The 19981-nt window shown below is 51.0% G+C and overlaps 1 protein-coding gene across 1 annotated transcript in view; it reads right to left on the bottom strand.

The window, feature by feature from the left end:
* Positions 1-18987, bottom strand: part of UBE2L3 (ubiquitin conjugating enzyme E2 L3) — a 41719-nt gene extending 22732 nt beyond the window's left edge. The window contains exon 1 of the mRNA XM_014586827.2: positions 18837-18987. Within this exon, the coding sequence (XP_014442313.1) occupies positions 18837-18983 (147 nt within the window). The 5' untranslated portion in view covers positions 18984-18987. The remainder of the gene's footprint in view (positions 1-18836) is intronic.
* Between the last annotated feature and the right edge of the window lie 994 nt (positions 18988-19981).

The following is a 19981-nucleotide window of genomic DNA, read 5'->3' as shown; positions in this document are numbered from 1 at the left end:
TCTCCTAAAAACCACCCACGTGTGCCCTGAGGTTGATGACAAAATCACCTTTTATGCATGCTCCTCTCATCTGGCCTCAGCCATGACAGAGAGGGGAGGAGGGAGAAGCAAAAGGAGAATTAGCAGGAAACAGAGAGCAGAAAACAGGCCAGTGCGGGACCCAGGAGGCAGGATGTGGAGGGGGAATGCGGAAGCAAGGAGGGAGGTCTGGCCACAGGGTACTGTACCGTATCTCTCTTTCTTCCTTCCTCTCTTTTATGAGCGGAGACACGTGTAAGACCAAGCGCCCACCAAAGGGGCGGGGTCCTGCCCAATCCTTTTCCCTCCATTTCTCCATCCCATCACGATACTGGGCACGCACACACCTGCACCTCGTGTTTGTCAAGCTACCAGTGCCAGGATTCGAACTGCAGTCAACCATATGGAATCCAGCTTGCAATGCACAGCAGTTAACCACTGCAGGGCTGGCCCGAATTTCAAAGTTTCTGCATTTCTTTCTTTCGAAAGAGAGAGACAGAAGTGGGGGAGACACACCCAAAGAGAGTCTTCGTGCCATGACCCACACCCGGCAGGCCTGGATCGTGGACACAGATCTGCCCTGGTGCTCTGGGACAGACTGGGGACCTCCCCACGTGGGTTCAGCTGCATTTGCACTGTGCCGCCGTCTGGCCTTGGTGAAGATCTGAGCTGAAATGGGCTGTACGAAAGGAAGTGAGAGAGGGCGGATGGCAGATGTAGCTGGGAACGGCCGAAGAAGGGGACCAGAGCATTCGGCACACACCTAGACGCAGGCTGCTACCAACAGGCTGCTACCGAGCGGGCGCTTCCTTCTTCCTTTCTAGGAAAGAACCACAATCCTCAAAGATATGCAGATCTCCTGCTAACTTCAGCAAGTTCTTCGGTTTCATTATAAGGAAGCAAAGGTTTTGGTTTTTTATTTTTAGGTTCTTGCCATAGAGCACGCGCACTTAGCAGAGAAGGAAAGTGAGAAATCACCCCCTGGGGGGATGGCCACACCGCAGTCCCCTCTCCGCCATTCTCCTCTTGGGATCTTGGACATGCACGCACACGTGCCTGGTGTGATTTTCAAGCTGCTGGGTGTGGGACTTGAACTGTGGCTGACCGAATGCGAGCCCAGCACCTTACCGTCACATCAGCTGCTGCTCCCCCTCCCTTTTAAAAATTTGCTATGGAGCACATGCACTCACCGGAGAGAGAGAGAGAGACAGTTAGAAAGTACTCCCCAGGGGAAATGACCATGCCACAATCCCCTCTCCTCCATTCTCCTCTTGGGACCTTGGACATGCGTGCATACATGCCTGGTGTGATTTTCAAGGTGCTGGGGAGTGACCAGGGGGAATGACCACGCTGCAATCCCTTCTCCATTCTCCTCTCATGATTTGAGGCACACACATATGTATCTGATGTTTTTCAAGCTGCCAAGTCCAGGATTTGAACCACACAGTCAGTCATGTGGGATACGGCCATCTTAACCACCATGCCACTGGCTAGCCCCAGTTATTTTATTTTATTTTTTGGAGGTTTTTGCTGTATAGGGCACATGCACTTGCCAGAGAAAGAGAGAGACAGAAAGTGAGAAATCACTCCCCAGAGAGAATGGCCATTCCACAATCCCTTCTCCTCTATTCTCCTCTCAGGATCTTGGGCATGCACGCACACGTACCCGGCAGTCCATTATGCCAACTGCTGGTCCTGAAGATTATTTTTTTCACTAGAGGTTTTTGCCATAGGGAGCATGCACTCACCAGGGAGAAAGACACAGAGAAACAGAAAGCGAGGGGCCAGCAGGTGGCATGGTGGTTAAGGGGCACTGCACTCCCACATGGCTGACTGAGGTTCAAGTCCCAGACCTGGTGGCTTGCTTTCTGACTTTTTTTCTCTCTCCCTCCCTCTCTAGTCAAATTAAAACACATTAATTAATTAAATTTTCTTAAAAAGGCAAGAAATCACCCACCAGGGAGGATGGCCACACCACAATCCCTTCTCCTCCATTCTCTTGGGATTTGGGGCATGCACATGCACACGACCAGTGTGAGTTTAAAGCCACCAGATCCAGGACTCAATCTATGTGTGTGAGAATCCAGTAATGTAACCATTATGTCATCCGCTGGTCCCAGCACCAAATTTTTAACTGAGGTCAAACTCACGTGGCATACACATTTAAAAATATTCATGTGAATAATTCAGTGGCATTTAATGTGTTCATAATGTTTTACCTCACTTCCTCATTTCTAGACCTTTCCACGGTCCCAGAAGAACATTCTCTGCCTATCAGCTAACAGCTGGGACCGAGATGATAAAGCCTGACCAAAGTGGACTTGGGGGCCAGGCGGTGCGGTGAATCAGGACGCCCCACAAGGCGCACCTGCATGGCGGCTCCAGGTGTCAGACAGCCCTAACTGTCCAGTGTGTGCCCGTGACTGGGGCTGGCTGGGCTAGCGTGGATCGTAGGGCCAGACCCTGTCGGGAGGGCTCTCCCTCTGTGTCTCTCTCTTGCTCGTGGAAGAAAAAAAAAATTTTTTTAAATAAATAAATTTTGGGACCAGCAGATGGTGTAATGGTTATGTCGGTGGATTCCAACATAGTCAACCACAGTCCCGGATCCGGCAGCTTAAAACTCACCCTGGGCGCATGTGCACGCATGCCCAAAATCCCGAAAGGGGAATGGAAGAGGAGAGACTGCAATGTGGCCATCCTCCCTTGGGGTTGACTTCTCACTTTCTGTCTCTCTCTCCTGTGAGTGCATGTGCCCTATTGCAAAATTCTCTCTTAAAAAAAAAAAAAAAACAAAACAAAACACAACAAAGCCCAGGTGTTCCCAGATATCACTGGCCACACCCCTGGTGCAGCCAAGCAGGGCGGTGAAGCTGGGGGTGCCACAGGGACGAGGAGCAGCACGGCCAGATGGTGAGGCAGGAGCACCTCCATTGTAAAGGCCTCTCTACGGTGGAAACTTGCTTTTTCCTTTTCCCTGGAGTAAACAGAGTGATGAACACTCCTACTTGTCTTCGCTAAATAACCCGAAACTCCCTCCCTCCACAATGTTCCTTAGTGATGTCACCATGAGTCGCCAGACCCTTGCCCTGAGCCAGTTAGACCATTAAGATTCCATTGTGTCTAAGCAAAGAGCTAGAGATGATTAACCTGCTTGATCTGACTCCTGTAACCACTTGGCCCGGGAACCTCCACTCCTTCCCGTGTCGCAGTCCGCTCCTGCCACATCTACCCAAATGTGTTTTCTGCCTTTATAAGTCCCTTCTCCCTACACTTGGGGCTGAGACATGAGTACCCTGTATGCCGCCAGCTTAGTCAATAAAACCCCAATAATGTAGCTGTCTGGATTTCCTCTTACTTCTCGCCGATTAGACTGTAACAGGCAGAGGGAGGCGTGCAGAAGGACGCTGGCTGTCCTGGGGAGATCTCTCCTGCCTGCATGTTAATCACCAGTCTTTTCCATGAATCCAGGAGAAGCTGCAGAGTAGGGACCCCAGGTGTCCTCAGACCCAGTCCTGAGCGCCTGCTAACCGACCTCTCGGACCCTCCCTTGACTACACAGTCATCGCCACCACCTACGTGTTCTTCTGGGCTAAGTGTCAGCTCTCGGAGCCCAGACCCTGACCCCGTCCAGAGCTCCCCTACAGGAGAGGAATGTAGTCGACCACAGTTCGAGTCCCGGACCCTGTGACTTAAACTCACACTGGGACCATGTGCATACGTGCCCAAGATCCCGAGAGGAGAATGGAGGAGAAGGGATTGTGGCGTGGCCATCTCCCCCGGGGGGTGATTTCTCACTTTCTGTCTCTCTGCCTCTCTCTGTCTTTCTGGCGAGTGCACGCTCCTTACAGCAAAAACCACTTCCAAAAAAAAAAAAAATTAAAAAAAAAATCATGCCTGGCCCATGTGCATACATGCCAAAAATGTCAGGAGAATGGAGAAGGGACTGCAGCGTGGTGATCCCCCAGGGGGTGATTTCTCTTTCCCCTTCACTCACCCACCCACCCAACTCACCCTCCACCCCTGTGCAAGCATACACTCTAAGGCAAAAATCTCTTTAAAAAAAAAAGAAAAAAGAAAGAAAGAAAAGGGAAGCCAAAGCCCACATGGCGACTACAGTTCAAACCCCCACCTTGGTGACTCTGAAACAGAAGCGCCCAGGGGCCGATGGACGGGCAGGCTGGAGGAAGGGATCACAGTGTGACCACATCCTGTACGGAGGGTGACCTTCTCTCTCTCTCGCCCATGTGTGTGCACATGTGGTCTATATAAATAAAGAAACGTGTCTTCTTTTTCTGCCCCCCCCCTTTTTTTTGAGAGGTTTTTGCTGTAGGGCATGTGTGCTTGCCAGAAAGACAAGAGAGAGAGAGATAGAAAGCGAGAAATCACTCCCCAGGGGGGATGGCCATGTCATAATCCCTTCTCCTCCACTCTCCTCTCAGGATCTTGGGCACGCATGCACATGCACCTGGTATAAGTTAAAGCCACCGGGTCCAGGACTCAAACCGCGGTCAACTACATGGGAGTCCAGGAACACAGCCATTACACTAACTGCTGGTCCCCTGTTCTGCCTTTTTTAAAAAGATTTTATTTAACTTTATTTTTATTTTGACCAGAGAGAGACAGAGCAAGAGAGCTCATGTGCGTGAGAGAGAAGGAAAGTGAGAAAGAAAGTCACCAGGTCTGGGACGCAAACCACAGTCAGCCATGTGAGAGTCCAGTGTCCTTAACCACCATGCTACCTGCTGGCCCCATCTTCTTCTTTAAAAATAATTAAATTTTATATATATATAATTTGACCAGAGAGAGACAGAGTGAGAGAGAATGAGAGAGGGAAAGTGAGAAAGCCAGCCACATGCCCGGGACTTGAACCATGGTCGGCCATCCAGCATCCTTAACCACCACCCCACCTGCTGGCTCTTGTTTTTATTTGTTTTTTGTTTTTAAAGAGATTTTGCCAAAGGAGGTGTGTGTTTGCTGGAGAGACAGAGACAGAAAGTGAGAAATCACCCTGCAGGAGGGATGGCAATACCACAATCCCTTCTCGATTCTCTTGGGATTTTGGGCACGCACACGTGCACGGTGTGAGTTTTAAGCCATTGAGTCTGAGATTTAAATCAGTCAACTACATGGGAATTCAGGAACACAACTGCTCCACCACCTGCTGGGCACCCCCTCCACACTTTTTTTCAAAGGTTTTTGTCAAAAGGCACATACATTCACCAGACTGAGACACGGAAAGAGAGGGAAAGTGAGAATCACCCCCCAGGGAGGATGGCCACACTGCAGTGGCTTCTCTTCCTTTCTCCTCTCAGGATTTTGGGCATGCACATACATGTGCCTGGCATGATTTTCAATCTGCCTGGTCTGGGACATGAACTGTGTTCAGCCATGTGGGAGTCCAGAGCTTTAACCACTACTCTATCTGTGGACCTAAAAAAAACCTAACATTAAAAAAAAAAATGTTTGCCAGTTTTCCTCCATTCTCTCAAGATTTTGAGCATGAATTTTTTTTTTTGGAGAGGTTTCTGCTATAATAGGGTGGGTGCGCTTGCCAGACAGACAGAGAGAGACTAGAGACAGAAAGCAAGAAATCACCCCCCAGGAAGGATGGCCACGCTGCAATCCCTTCTCCTCTCGGGATCTTGGGCACGCACGCACACGCGCCCGGCTTGAGTTTAAGCCACCGGGTCTGGGACACGAACCATAGTCAACTACATGGGAGTCCAGTGACATAGCCATTACACTAATGCTAATCCCACCTGGTGTGAAAATTAAGCCACCAGGTCTGGGACTCAAACCACAGTTGACTATGTGGGAGAGTCCAGTGACGTAACCATTATGCTATCTTCTGGTCTCTAATTTTTAATAATTTTTATTTATTTATTTAACTTTATTGTTACCCTTATTTTTTAATCTGATGAGAGAAGTGGGAGGAGTGAGAGAGCGAGTGGCTGGGCCAAGACTGGAACCCTGTGGATAACCACCGCGCCCCCTGCCGGCCTGTGTCCCTTTAATGTGAATACCGGAAAACCGCCAAGCACAGCCGTGGCTCGGGTATCCTATCAGACGCCACTACTCACTGTGGTGCTTCTGGAAGCCTGGTCAATAACGGGGTACTAGATAAAGCCATGTGGGGGTCTCCCTGGGGCCCGGGGCCAGGTGTGTCTTTGTTCCTGGTCACAGCAAAGCACACGCATGATGAGACTGCACGGAACTGAACATGCGCACGTAAAACTGGAAAGCCGTGAGAAAGGTGAGCGGAGCCTGTCGATCTCCTGGTTATGACACTGCTGCACACAGTTACACAGAGTTCACACTGGGGGACCTAGACGAACGGTGTGACGGAAAGCACTGTGTCATTTCTTCCAGCTCATGAGGACCTACAACGATCTCGAAACAGAAAGCTCAATGAGAGACAGAGAGACAGAGAAGAGATGGTGCCCTTCCCTCCTCACGCTGGCGCGTCTGTGCGGCTGCGGCTGACACTGGCGGCAAGCTGTACAGAACGCAAGGGAGGACAGAAGGCCAGAGCCAGGAGGGGCAGTGAAGTCCCCTCAGAGCACTGAGCTGCTGGCTCCGTCGCCCCGAGCGTGCTCTCCGGGTCCTCCTGTCCTATGCTGAGTTGGGGGCTCTCTCGCTATTACACACGGCGACGGGAGGAGCACCGAGGAGGGAGTGACGGACTAAGACTAGGGAATGGGAAGAATCTCAGAGAAGGCTCAGGAGCAGGAGGAGGGAGGCCCTGAGCAGAAAGCAGGAAGGGTATGATGGTTCCCAAGAGACCGAGCCCTCCTGAAACGGACAGGTCCTGGACGCAACGCGTGGCCCACCTCAGAGTCAACTGGTGGAGACCGCTGACCTGCAGCCCTGCAGAGAGGCTGGCCTGCGAGCCCAGGCAGGGGACAGCCAGTGATGAGCCCAAGCGGTGCGGGAACCAACGGGATGGGAAAGTCCACACAAAACCCAGGAAGGTCCTAGCTTCTGACCCTGTCAGTGCACCAGAGTATGCGGGTCCTGAATGGGGAGCAGGGAGGGCCAGGAGGTGGCCCAGAGGTAACGCAGCCGGACCCACATGGGAAGGTCCCGAGTGTGCATCCCAGAGCCTCCTGTGCACTCGCACGTCCGTGACCGAGCTAGCCAGCTGAGGCTGGGTGAATCAAGGAGCTAGAATCCTTTTGGGAGTACCTGTCTCCATTTCTCTTTCTCAATCTCTCACACATACACAAAGAAAAAAATTAAGTAAGACAAACAAGAAAGAGAAAGGGGAGCAGTGTGTCGCAGGGGCCAGCATGAGGCCGTGGCGCTGTGCAACGGCAGAGCCTGCGTGCCTCCCCACAGGGCACACGGGGCGGTACACGGGCCCATACACAGGCCCTCCCGGGAACCACGCTGCACTGTAAAAACCATTACGGAGGCCGCTTTATTACACGAGGCCTCGGGGAGATGGCGATGACTCACGCGTCTGTGCTTCTCTGGTCCAAGCGCAATGAAATCCAGGGCGGCCCAGCTGAAGCCTTAACTACACGCTAGCTAAATTAAGCGCTTCCTCTGTGCCAGCCAATTCCTCAGCGGACTTACTTAGTCCAGACTGTGAGAGGCAGGCACGCCCACTTTACCAGTGAGGAAACTGAGGCACAGTTACACAGACTTTCCATCGCGGTTGAGATGGTTCCACCGCTGCCTTCATCATCTTCTCAGCCAAAGGAAAAGCAACAAGTTCAGGGTGAAGAACACAGGGCACAGGAGCGGCCTTGGCAAGAATGAGTGTCTACCTGAAAGGACTACGACGCACTAAGCCTCAAGTTAGAAAACCACGATGAGAGACCAGCAGTTAGTGTAATGGCTATGCTGCTGAACTCCCACGTAGCTGACCACGGTTCGAGTCCCGGACCCGGTGGCTTAAATTCACACCGGGCACGTGGGTGTGCGGAGGCGCCCCAGATCCCGAGAGGAGAATGGAGGAGAAGAGATTGTGGTATGCCCATCCCCCCTGGGGGGTGATTTCTCACTTTCTGCCTGTCTGTCTCTGTCTCTGTCTGGCGAGCGCACACGCCCTATAGCAAAAACCTCTCAAAAAAAGAAAAAGAAAGAAAAAAAGGAAAGAAAAACACAATGAAAACAAATACCAAGGAAAAAGGAAGACAGCATTGAGACCTAAAAGCAGAATTAGCAAATCAGGACAAAGAAGAATTAAACTTCTTCATCATATATGAAGCCAGTATGCCCATTTTACCAAAATCCACTGAGATACAACAAAATCTAATCCAACCTCAGGTCTGAACACTGATGCCAACACATTAAAGACTAGAAATTTTTTAAAGAATTATTTCATTTTATTCATTATTACTATTATTTGACCAGAGAGAAAAAAAGAGAGAGAAGGAAGGTGAGAAAGCAAGCCACCAGGTCCGGGACTTGAACTGTGGTCAGCCATAGCACCTTAACCACCACACCATCTGCCGGCCCAAGGACTAGAAATTTAATGCTATGGAATATTTTTAAAAATCATCTATCATAATAAGGGGGAGTTAATTCTGAAAGAGAAGATAGGTTTAATTAACAATTAACAGGATATTTTGAAAAAGTGTATCATAGGGGCCAGCAGGTGGCTTGATGGTCAGGGCACTGGACTCCCACATGGCCGACTGCAGTTCAAGTCTTGGATCTGAAGGCTTATTTTCCTACTTTCCTTCTCTATTTCTGGTCAACTTAAAGAAAAAGTGCATCATAAAACTTCAACGGACACTAATATGGTCTTTCATGAAATTCACTCAATGATTAAAAAAAAAAAAAAACATTGGGAGACTAGCAGGTAACATAGTGGTTAAGGCAGTGGACTCCCACATGGCGACCACAGTTCAAGTCCTGGACGTGGTGCCTTGAGACTCACGCCAGGTACATGTGTGTGCATGCCCCAAATCTCAGAAGAATGGAGGAGAAAGGACTGCGGCATGGCCATCCCCCGGGGGCGATTTCCCTTTCCTTCTCACGGTCTTTCTGTTACTCTTCAGTGAGTGTCCACATGCAGGACAAAAGCTAGGTAAAAGGTTCCCCCCTAGGAAATTAGGGCTGGACTGGCCCCATGGCCTCGTGGTTAGGGAGCTGGGTTCCACATGGCCAACTCTGCAGTTTGAATACCAGCCCCAAGGCTTTGAGCAGCACTCTGGATACACGTATGTGCCCTAAATCCCAGCAAGACAGAGAAATGGAGAAGGGACTGCAGTGAGACCACATCCCACTGGGGTGGGGCTTTCTCCCTCTCCCTCTCCTTCTCCCTTTTTCTCTGATGAGTACATGTACCCCCTTGCAAATTAAAAAAAAGAAATTAGAAAAGCTAAGTTAGAACATGCACAAGTGCCCAGGTGGGCTGCTAAGGGGCACCTCAGTATCCGCGGTCCGAGTGAAGCTGGGCACACACGGGGGATTGCAGCTTTGGGTACCCGGTCAACTGGTGCACACCAGGCCCAGTACCCATGATCCTGGCTGGCTGGGAAGGCTGCTGGGGGGCACCACGAGTGTCTGTTGAAGGTGCTTACCTCTCCCGCCCTTCCCCTCGTTCTCCATCTCTCACTCTCAGGGAAGAAATAAACAAGTGCCCCATAGCCGTGGTTAAGTCAGACCCCACATGGCTAATCCAGGTTCCTATCCCCAGCCCAGGGGTTGAAAACACGTTGGCAGCACGTGCACAGCCGACACCCAGCTGGGATGGAGAAACGGAGGAAGGACTGCGGCCTGCCCATGCCCACTGTGGGTGCCTCCGCTCTCCCTTTCTCTGGTAAGCACGCATGCCCAGGAATTCAGAAAGACACACGGACATGAGACAGGACGCACCTTAGCAAAGACCCGGTGACACTGTGAGCTCCTACCACACACTGCCTTACAGGCCCAGTCCACGCAGGCAGTGCAGGGGCTGAACCCTCCTCTCTCTTTCCTTCACGCGCATGTGCACACACACACACGCAACCCTCTAGCTCTCAAGCAAACACCAACTGAACACTAGCAAAGCCTTTGACAATCAGAAATAGTGAGGCCTGGGCACAGGGGAGACTCTGACGCCCACAGGAAAACATTAGAATCTCCAACGTGGCACAGCCACACGACAGAATATTAGTCACCCCGCAAGATAAAGTCTGACGCATGCTGCAGCACTGACAGCCCTTGGAAACTTACACTAAATGAAATCAACCAGATATTGGGATGTCGGGAAAAACGTGACATGTTCTTCTGTTTTTCTATGCAAAGATGAGTCATGACTTCTGACAACACAGTAGAAAGGATGAATACCATGTCAACTTCACTTACGTGAAACACCTTTAGGAACAGGCAAATTCACAGAGCCCAGACAGGGGAGTTACTGTCTGAGGGATGAAAATTTTTGGAAATAGAGTGATGGTTGCACTGTACCACACTGCAAATGTAACTAAAGACACTTACAAATTATTAAAATGGCAGATTTTGTTACAGGCATTTGCCACAATACAATGAATTAAAAACAAAACAAAACAGAATCTTTCAAATTACATATTTGTGTGTGTTTGTGTTACAGGGTGCATGTCAGGGGGCGGGGGAGTGAAAAGGAGATGGGGACAGAGAGAGAGAGACACCATCCCCCAAGGGGAATGGCCACGCCAACGTCGCAATCCCTTCCCCTCCAGTCTCTTCTTGGGATTTGGGGCACACGCACGCAGCATATTTTTCAAGCCACAGTGTTCACTCGAGACTCAAACTGTGCAGTTAGCCATGTGAGTGTCCACACCACACACTGGCAAAACAAAATTAAAAAGTCAACAACAAGAAGCTGAAAAACATTTTCCCCAGATACGAAGGATTAATATACAGAATTCCTACAATTCAACAAATACACTAAAACTCTAACCAGTAACAGGCTGCAGAAATATGAAGTTATAAATAAGCAGGAGGAAAAAGTCAACCACGGCAACAAAATTTAAAAATGCAGACCTAACTGGCAACAATCATCTCCTTCTGTGTGTGTTTCCTAGGCTCCTTGTTAAATACTGACCAACAGTTTTCCAGAAGAAGCCCCACGACAGCCGTAACTACTGTCTTTAAGAACAAGAGCGCCAGGCCCGCGAAGCTGGACACTCCACACCCACTCTACTATTCAACCACTGGGATTAAGTATCACAGACGTGGGGTACAGGGCGGGACCAACTGCGCACCTTGCCCAAGACCCCTGGGCCAGCTGGAGGCCAGAAGGTGGACCCCACTGCCTGGGTTCTGAAGTACTCACAACTCAGAACCCCCTTTAAAAATACGGGGCTGTGGGGCCAGCAGGTGGCGTGGTAGTTAAGGGTACTGGACTCCCACATGGCCGACCAAGGTTCGAGTCCCAGACCTAGAGGCTTGAAACTCACGGTGGGTGCAGGTACATGTGTGCCCAAAATCCCGAGAGGAGAATGGAGGAGAAGGGATTGCAGCGGCCATCCCCTGGGGGGTGATTTCTTGCTTCCTGTCTCTGTCTCTTCAGTGAGCGCATGGTACCCTAGAGCAAAAATCTCTCAAAAAAATAAAAAAAAAACACTGGGCTGGTAAAAATCCCCCGATGACAGCGCACCTGTGTGGGCACTTGTGCAGACAGTGTCTGCAGGAATACAAACTGGTATAACCTCTGTGGAAAATAACAATACGAAGAGCCTTGACGAAGTTCAAGGAAAAGTGTATATTATGGAAAAAACTATGGGCTGGTCCCCGTACTGCCAGTGGTTAAGGGCTCTGCACCGAAAGCTGGGTCCCACGTGGCCAACTGCAGTTTGAATCCCCGCCCAAGTGGCTTGAAAAACATGCTGGTCGGGCCAGTAGGTGGGGTGGTGGCTGGGGTGGTGGACTCCCACATGGCTAGGCCACAGTTTGAGTCTCAGACCCAGTGGCTTGCTCTCTCATTACCCCCCTTCTCTGTCCCTCTCGGATGGGTGCACATGCCCTGTGGCAAATTACAAAATAATTAACAAATAACTCTTTAAAAATCAAAAAAAAAAAGAACAAGCTGGGCACATGTGCGTGCCTAAGACCCTGGCTGGTTAGAGGAAAGGATGGAAAAGGGATGTGATGGGATGTAATTAAAAAAGAAAAAAGTTTCTAGAGGTGTGCAGGAGGGGGAGGGGGAGAGAGAGAGCGCGAGCGAGCGGAGTTACCCACCATGGGGGTGGCCATACCATAATCCCTTCTCCTTCTTCATTTCTCTGTTGGGATTTTGGACATGTGCACACACCTGGTGTGTTTTCTTTTTCTTTTTTTTTAAGCTATCGGGTCTGGGTCCTGAAATGAGCAGTCAATTACTGCCTTAAGCACCACATCCTGGGTAGTATAGCCCACTTTTTTGTTTTGAATTGCTACAAAGTATGTATGCTCGCCAGAGAGAGACAGGCAGACAGAGAGAAAGTACCCCTCCACCCCTTCTCCATTTCTTCACTCCATCAAGATTCTAGACATGCACACACATGCACCCAGTGTGGGGTTTTGTTTTGTTTGTTTGTTTGTTTGGTTGGTTGGTTGGTTTTTAGAGAGAGATTTTTGCTATAGGGCATGTGTACTTGTTAGAGAGACAGAAAGCAAGAAACACCCCAGGGGAGATGGCCACACCACAATCCCCTCTCCTTCATTCTCCTCTCGGGATTTTGGGCACACACGCACACATGCCCGGTGAGTTAAGCCACTGGGTCCAGGACTCAAACCACAGTCAACTATGTGAGTCCAGCAATGTAACCGCTGTGCCATCTGCTGGTCCCCCCAGTGTGTGTTTTAAGCCTTAATGGCCGGGGTTCCAAACACAGTTGGCCACGTGGGACCCAGCTCCCTTAACTATTAGGCCACAGTGCTGGCCCTCGACTGAATTTCCTGGTGATGGGATTATCTGAAGCGCTTTTTCCTTGGACTTTACCTCTGATTTTCAGGTGAACAATTTTTATATAAAATCAAACATGAACAAGGACTAAACTTGGGGCCCAGCAGGTAGTGTGGTAGTTAAGGTGGCTGAATTACCACGTGGCTGACCAGAGTTCGAGCCCCAGACCCCGTGGCTTGAAAATCATGCCTGGCACGTGTGTGTGCATGCCCAAGATCCCAAGAGGAGAATGAAAGAGAAGGAAGGGACTGTGAAGTGGCCATCCTCCTTGGGGGTAGGGGTGATTTCTCACTTTGCTTCTCTTTCCCCTCTGGTGAACACAAAAGTCCCATGGCAAAAACCTAGGGGAGAAAAAAACCCTGACGGCCGTGGTAATGACAGAGTACTGTAAGAAGTGCCGATCCAGGGAACCAGCAGTTAGTGTAATGGCTATGTCGCTGGACACTGACGTAGTCGACTGCGGTTCGCGTCTGGTGAATCCAAAATGCAACATCCCATTTTCTGATTTCAAAGTTTTGTATTTGATGGACCAGCAGATGATGTTTTGGTTAAAGCACTGTACTCCCACATGGCTAGGCCACAGTTTGAGTCTCAGACCCAGTGGCTTGCTCTCTCATTACCCCCCTTCTCTGTCCCTCTCGGATGGGTGCACATGCCCTGTGGCAAATTACAAAATAATTAACAAATAACTCTTTAAAAATCAAAAAAAAAAAGAACAAGCTGGGCACATGTGCGTGCCTAAGACCCTGGCTGGTTAGAGGAAAGGATGGAAAAGGGATGTGATGGGATGTAATTAAAAAAGAAAAAAGTTTCTAGAGGTGTGCAGGAGGGGGAGGGGGAGAGAGAGAGCGCGAGCGAGCGGAGTTACCCACCATGGGGGTGGCCATACCATAATCCCTTCTCCTTCTTCATTTCTCTGTTGGGATTTTGGACATGTGCACACACCTGGTGTGTTTTCTTTTTCTTTTTTTTTAAGCTATCGGGTCTGGGTCCTGAAATGAGCAGTCAATTACTGCCTTAAGCACCACATCCTGGGTAGTATAGCCCACTTTTTTGTTTTGAATTGCTACAAAGTATGTATGCTCGCCAGAGAGAGACAGGCAGACAGAGAGAAAGTACCCCTCCACCCCTTCTCCATTTCTTCACTCCATCAAGATTCTAGACATGCACACACATGCACCCAGTGTGGGGTTTTGTTTTGTTTGTTTGTTTGTTTGGTTGGTTGGTTGGTTTTTAGAGAGAGATTTTTGCTATAGGGCATGTGTACTTGTTAGAGAGACAGAAAGCAAGAAACACCCCAGGGGAGATGGCCACACCACAATCCCCTCTCCTTCATTCTCCTCTCGGGATTTTGGGCACACACGCACACATGCCCGGTGAGTTAAGCCACTGGGTCCAGGACTCAAACCACAGTCAACTATGTGAGTCCAGCAATGTAACCGCTGTGCCATCTGCTGGTCCCCCCAGTGTGTGTTTTAAGCCTTAATGGCCGGGGTTCCAAACACAGTTGGCCACGTGGGACCCAGCTCCCTTAACTATTAGGCCACAGTGCTGGCCCTCGACTGAATTTCCTGGTGATGGGATTATCTGAAGCGCTTTTTCCTTGGACTTTACCTCTGATTTTCAGGTGAACAATTTTTATATAAAATCAAACATGAACAAGGACTAAACTTGGGGCCCAGCAGGTAGTGTGGTAGTTAAGGTGGCTGAATTACCACGTGGCTGACCAGAGTTCGAGCCCCAGACCCCGTGGCTTGAAAATCATGCCTGGCACGTGTGTGTGCATGCCCAAGATCCCAAGAGGAGAATGAAAGAGAAGGAAGGGACTGTGAAGTGGCCATCCTCCTTGGGGGTAGGGGTGATTTCTCACTTTGCTTCTCTTTCCCCTCTGGTGAACACAAAAGTCCCATGGCAAAAACCTAGGGGAGAAAAAAACCCTGACGGCCGTGGTAATGACAGAGTACTGTAAGAAGTGCCGATCCAGGGAACCAGCAGTTAGTGTAATGGCTATGTCGCTGGACACTGACGTAGTCGACTGCGGTTCGCGTCCCAGACCTGGTGGCTTAAAACTCATGCCGAGTGCGTGTGCGTGCGTGCCCAAGATCCTGAGAGGAGAATGGAGGAGAAGGGATTGCGGCGTGACCATTCCCTCTGGGGGGTGATTTCTCGCTTTCTGTCTCTCTGTCTGTCTCTGTCTGTCTGGCGAGCGCACGCGCCCTATAGCGAAAACCTCTCCAAAAAAAATATTAAAAAAAAAGGAAGTGCCGATCCACTCTCACCGCCTGCCTTCCGCATCTCTCTGGGAACCATGGCCAGGACTCTAAGTGACCCCCGGGGACCAGCACCCAGCGGGAAAGGCATGAAGCGGGGACGTCATCCCCACCGGGGACCTCGGGTGAGTGGGGGCAGAAGAGTCTGGTGCTGGCCCAAACCCTGTAAGGTGGGTGTAGGGGACAAGTGTGGCCCGGGGAGTAGGGGGTTGTGCTGTCACAAATGCCCTGAGAGGACCGTGTGGCGGCACAGTGCAAACACGACACTGCGAGCTGATGCACAGGATGGCTCTGGAGCGGAGGGTGGCTCACAGCATCGAGACCCTGCTAGGGTCTGTGTCTCTCCCTGCATGAAGGAAGGAGTAGATGGACGGACGGAGCTGTAAGTAAACTAGGGTGCCCAACAGCTCTGGAGGAGGAGAAAAGCTCCTCAGACCACCCTGGCCCTGGCTGCCCGCCTTTGGGCACTGGTGCTCAGATGGAAGGTGGGCTCTAGCCTGGACACCTCCCAGAGCCTCCGCCCAGGCACACTGGGATCCCACCAGCCAATCTCCACCTCCGGTGTAGGGAGACCTTACCCACTGTGTCATGGGCTCTGCCCACACGAACCCAGAGGGAGGCCTTGGTGTGAGCGGTGGCAGGGTCAGCCGGACAGAGCTCTCTCGGAGCCAGTCTGCAGGCACTCAGGCCCCTGAGCTCACAGGACAAGACTAACCAAGCCTTACCGCTTAAAACCACTCCTCTCATTCTGATCGTTTTCCAAAGAGCTAGGGACGAAGGGATGAACTATCCACTTCTTTTATCAAACTAGAAAATCTCAATTAAAAAAGAGACAGGTGGTCAGATGGTCCTCTCTTCTCCACCCCCACCCCAATCATTTATTTTTGGAGAGGTTTTTGCTATAGAGACAGAGACAGAGACAGAAAGTGAGAAATTACCCCCCTGGGGGGATGGCCACACTGCAACCCCTTTTCCTCTTTTCTCCTCTCGGGGATCTTGGGCACACACACACACACACACGTGTGCGGCATGAGTTTAGCCACAGAGTCTGGGACTCGAACTGCGGTCGACTACATAGGAGTCCAGCGACATAGCCATTGTGCCAACTGCTGGTCCTTTATTTACTTATTTATTTTTAAGTTATTTTATTATTATTTTCTTCCTTTGTTTATTTCAATTTGACCAGAGAGGAACAGAGTGAGAGAGAAAGTGAAAGCAAGCCACCAGGTCCAGGACTCAAACCATGGTTGGCCATGTGGGAATCTAGTACCTTTAACCACCACAAAGAATTATTTTTATTTAACTTTATTTTGTTTGTTTGTTTATTTATAATCTGATCAGAGAGGGACAGAATATGAGAGAGAGAAAGTGAGAAAACAAGCCACCAGGGCCTGAACTGGAACCATGGTTGGTTATGTGGGAGTCTAGCGCCCTTAACCACCACGCCACTTCTTGGCCCCTACTTTATTTATTTATTTATTTTTTTAAAGGTTTTTGCTATAGAGCACGTGCACTCACCAGAAAGACAGAGAAAGACAGAAAGACAGAAAGCGAGAAATCACCCGCCGGGGTATGGTCACGCCGCAATCCTTCTCCTCCATTCTCTTCCTGGGATCTTGGGCATGCACGCACACATACCCAGTGTGAGTTTAAGCCACCAGAAAGACAGAGAGAGACAGAAAGACAGAAAGCGAGAAATCACCCCCCCAGGGGGGATGGCCACATCTCAATCCTTTCTCCTCCATTCTCCTCTTGGGATCTTGGGCGCACACACACACGTGCGCCGCCTGGCATGAGTTTAAGCCACCAGGTCCACAACTTGAACCATGGTCAACGACATGGAAGTCCAGCGACATAGCCATTACGCCAATTGCTGGTACCAATTTTATTATTATTATTTTAACTAGGCCAGAGAGAGAGGGAAAATGAGAAAGCAAGCCACCAGGTCAGGACTTGAACCGCGATCAGCCACGTGGGAGCCCAGAGCCTTTAACTACCATGCCACCTGCTGGCCCCAGTCTGAGATGTCCTACTCGGCACTTAGCAGGTCCCTATCACTGGCTGGCCACCTCCTACTCAGGGGGTTCCCTCTCACCCATACCCTGTACTCCAAGCCCATCACCTCTGAGCCTAAAGAAATCTACAAGGGGGGCTGGAGGTGCCTGGACTTAAATATCCTAAGTATTAGTAAAATAAATACCCAGAGCTTATCTTTCCTCAGTTATCCAGATGATTACATTAGGCCATCAGGAAAGCCTTGACGGATTTTTCTACGTTTCTCTATGCAACAGAGAGTCCTGACTTTCCCAACAACCCAAAAGAAATAAACTAACAAGCCAGTATTTGTGGTTCGAGTTTCAGGGACGTAAAAAAAAAAAGCCATGACCTTATAACCAGCACCAAGAAGAAAGGATCTCTACTAAGCATGGAAGAAACGACTTTGTACGACGGCGGGCAGGGTCAGGCTCGGGGAGAGGGCCTGCGGCCCAGATGGGCAAAGTGGGAAAGGCAAGGAAGCGAGGCTGTGTGGACGGGCACAAGCGCGTGCATGTGGGAAGTCCTCGGAGGCAGAGGAGCGCGCGGCCGGTGAAGGCTGCGAGCCAGGGCAGCAGGAGGCTGCACACTGCCCGAGTGTGGCCACCTAGTGGACAGATGGTGCAGCCCCGGAGAGAAGGCAGGAGTGGAGACAGGGCAGGAACCCTTCCTGAACCACAGAGTAACCTACAGAAGACACGGGGTCCCCAGTAGACGGGGTCCCCAGTAGACGAAACAGAACAAGAGAAAGGTGGGAGACCAACAAGACACCTGCTGCAGGGAGGCGGCAGCAGCAGCAGGACAGAGTAAGTGGCACGCTGGTGACAGCATGAAGGCCAGCCCCGGAGACAAGCAAGGGCCCCGGCGTCAGGACTGCCGAGCAAGAGTTGTGACAGCAAGAGGAGTCCGTGTGCTTGGTGCAAAGCGCTTTCAGGAGAGCAGGAGAAACCGGATGGCAAACCAGAGCTGAGTACAGGACAAGCCTCGAGGGGACAGGATGGAGAGAAGAGTAGACAATCGAGAGCGCAGTAAGGCCGGGGAAAGCCGCTGCCAGGAGGACTCCTCCTAAGAAGTCTCTGAGACCAGGGAGCTGGGCCACGGGGGCGGACAGTGGAGGCACAAGGCCCAGAGGAGACACAGGGGGATGGGAACATGTGAGCAATTAGGAAAAGGAGTCTGAGACAGACAGGATTTAGAGGGTGCCAGCAATAAAGCCCAGAACACAGGTGTCCAGAGGGTTAGAGGCACAGATGCAAAACCAAGGGGAAAAGCAAAAGAAGATCTAGGGGGAGGCCTGCCCTCTCCCAGACAGGGCAGAGAAGGGGGCCTCACCCTGAGCAGTGAGGCCAGGCACAGGGAAGCCAGGGAAGCCAGGGAAGCGCAGGAGCAGACATGCAAACTCCTTGTTCCCATGTACGTAAGATCCGGAAGCTTGGGGCCCCCAGAATTTTACCAAACCAGCGCAAAGATGGAACTCTACTCTGGACCCCAAGGCTGTGCTCCCTACCTCATCGCCCTAGAGCGACAGCCCGTTTCTATGCACCTGCTGGCTGCCTGGATTAAGAGCCTACTCAGGGGCAGAGATAAGCCCAACAGCACACACATCACCTTAAAGAATAATCTGGTAAGAAGTGGAAGTGTTCAATACTCACAGGAACAATAAGCCCTTGCCAAGTCAATAAATTAGCTTCATCAACCTGGATGTTACGGAAGTTTTTCATTCCACATTTGCGGATTTCTTCAAGCTCCTGTTGATTGACAAAGCATAAAGGGGTGTCAAATAGGGGAAAGCACCACATGTTAAGATCCCTCCTGACTCCCTCAAATTAAAGCAATGACGACACCGCCAATGACAAAATTTGAGGGTGAGGACTCGACCGCGCCTGCTCTGGGTGTGGTTAAGGAGGCACGAGGAGGCGGAGGTCCCCTGTGAGGTCGCTGCCTCCACCCGTGCCCCAGACCAGACAAGCCCCCACCTCAGTGACCCCGATGCGCGTGACAGAGGACAGACGGAGCTGTGCTTCCGTGGATGCACCGCCTCCTCTTTGGGTTGGTCCCCACGCCTCCGTTTAAATATCCTCAGCACCCTGCGCAGGGCAGACGCACGGTGGGGGCTAAACTGAGGACTGCTGACCCGACTTCTTCCAGCGAATCTATTAAGCACTGACTGTGCCTCAGACACCGAGAACATAAAGACGAAGAAGACGGGACGAGGAACAAACCAGACGCAAACGCACACGCAGCGTTTTCTGCCCCGCTCTGTAAGTGCAATTTCGGAAGGTCGCTCAGCGCGGGCGGCGAAGAGAACCAGTCAGTGTGGGATGGGGAGGGGGCAGAAGACCTCCACTGAGCCTCAGTATCCTCAGCTGCAGACCCAGAGCTGCAGACAACCGAGGGGAGATGATGTTATAAGCAAGAAAACCCTTGCAAATGTGAAAGACTGCTCATACAAAAAGTCAGTGTGGCAAAGACCATTCCCACAGGTACAGCCAGCGCGATGACTTACACCTGGGCCCTGCAGGAGATGGCTTCGCAGTGTCTGTCACGTGCTTTCCAACTGCACACCAGCCTGACACCTCCCACTGCCTCCCTGACACTGGTAACTCCAGTCACCCGGCATGCACCCTCCTGCCCCTGCCCACATGTCCAAATTCCAACACCTAGAGTGCCACGCCCTGCCGCCACCGCGACTGGCCCTTGTCCAACGGCAAGACGGACTCCTCCACAGGTGCCTTCTTGGCAGCCTCCCCTGCGGCCCAGCCCACGCAGCCTCCAGGATGGGCCGGTCACTCCTCCC

The sequence above is a fragment of the Tupaia chinensis genome, unplaced genomic scaffold (assembly GCF_000334495.1).
Source record: "Tupaia chinensis unplaced genomic scaffold, TupChi_1.0 Scaffold000024_1, whole genome shotgun sequence".
Lineage (NCBI taxonomy): Eukaryota > Metazoa > Chordata > Mammalia > Scandentia > Tupaiidae > Tupaia > Tupaia belangeri.
This window is presented reverse-complemented; position numbering and strand designations above follow the sequence as displayed.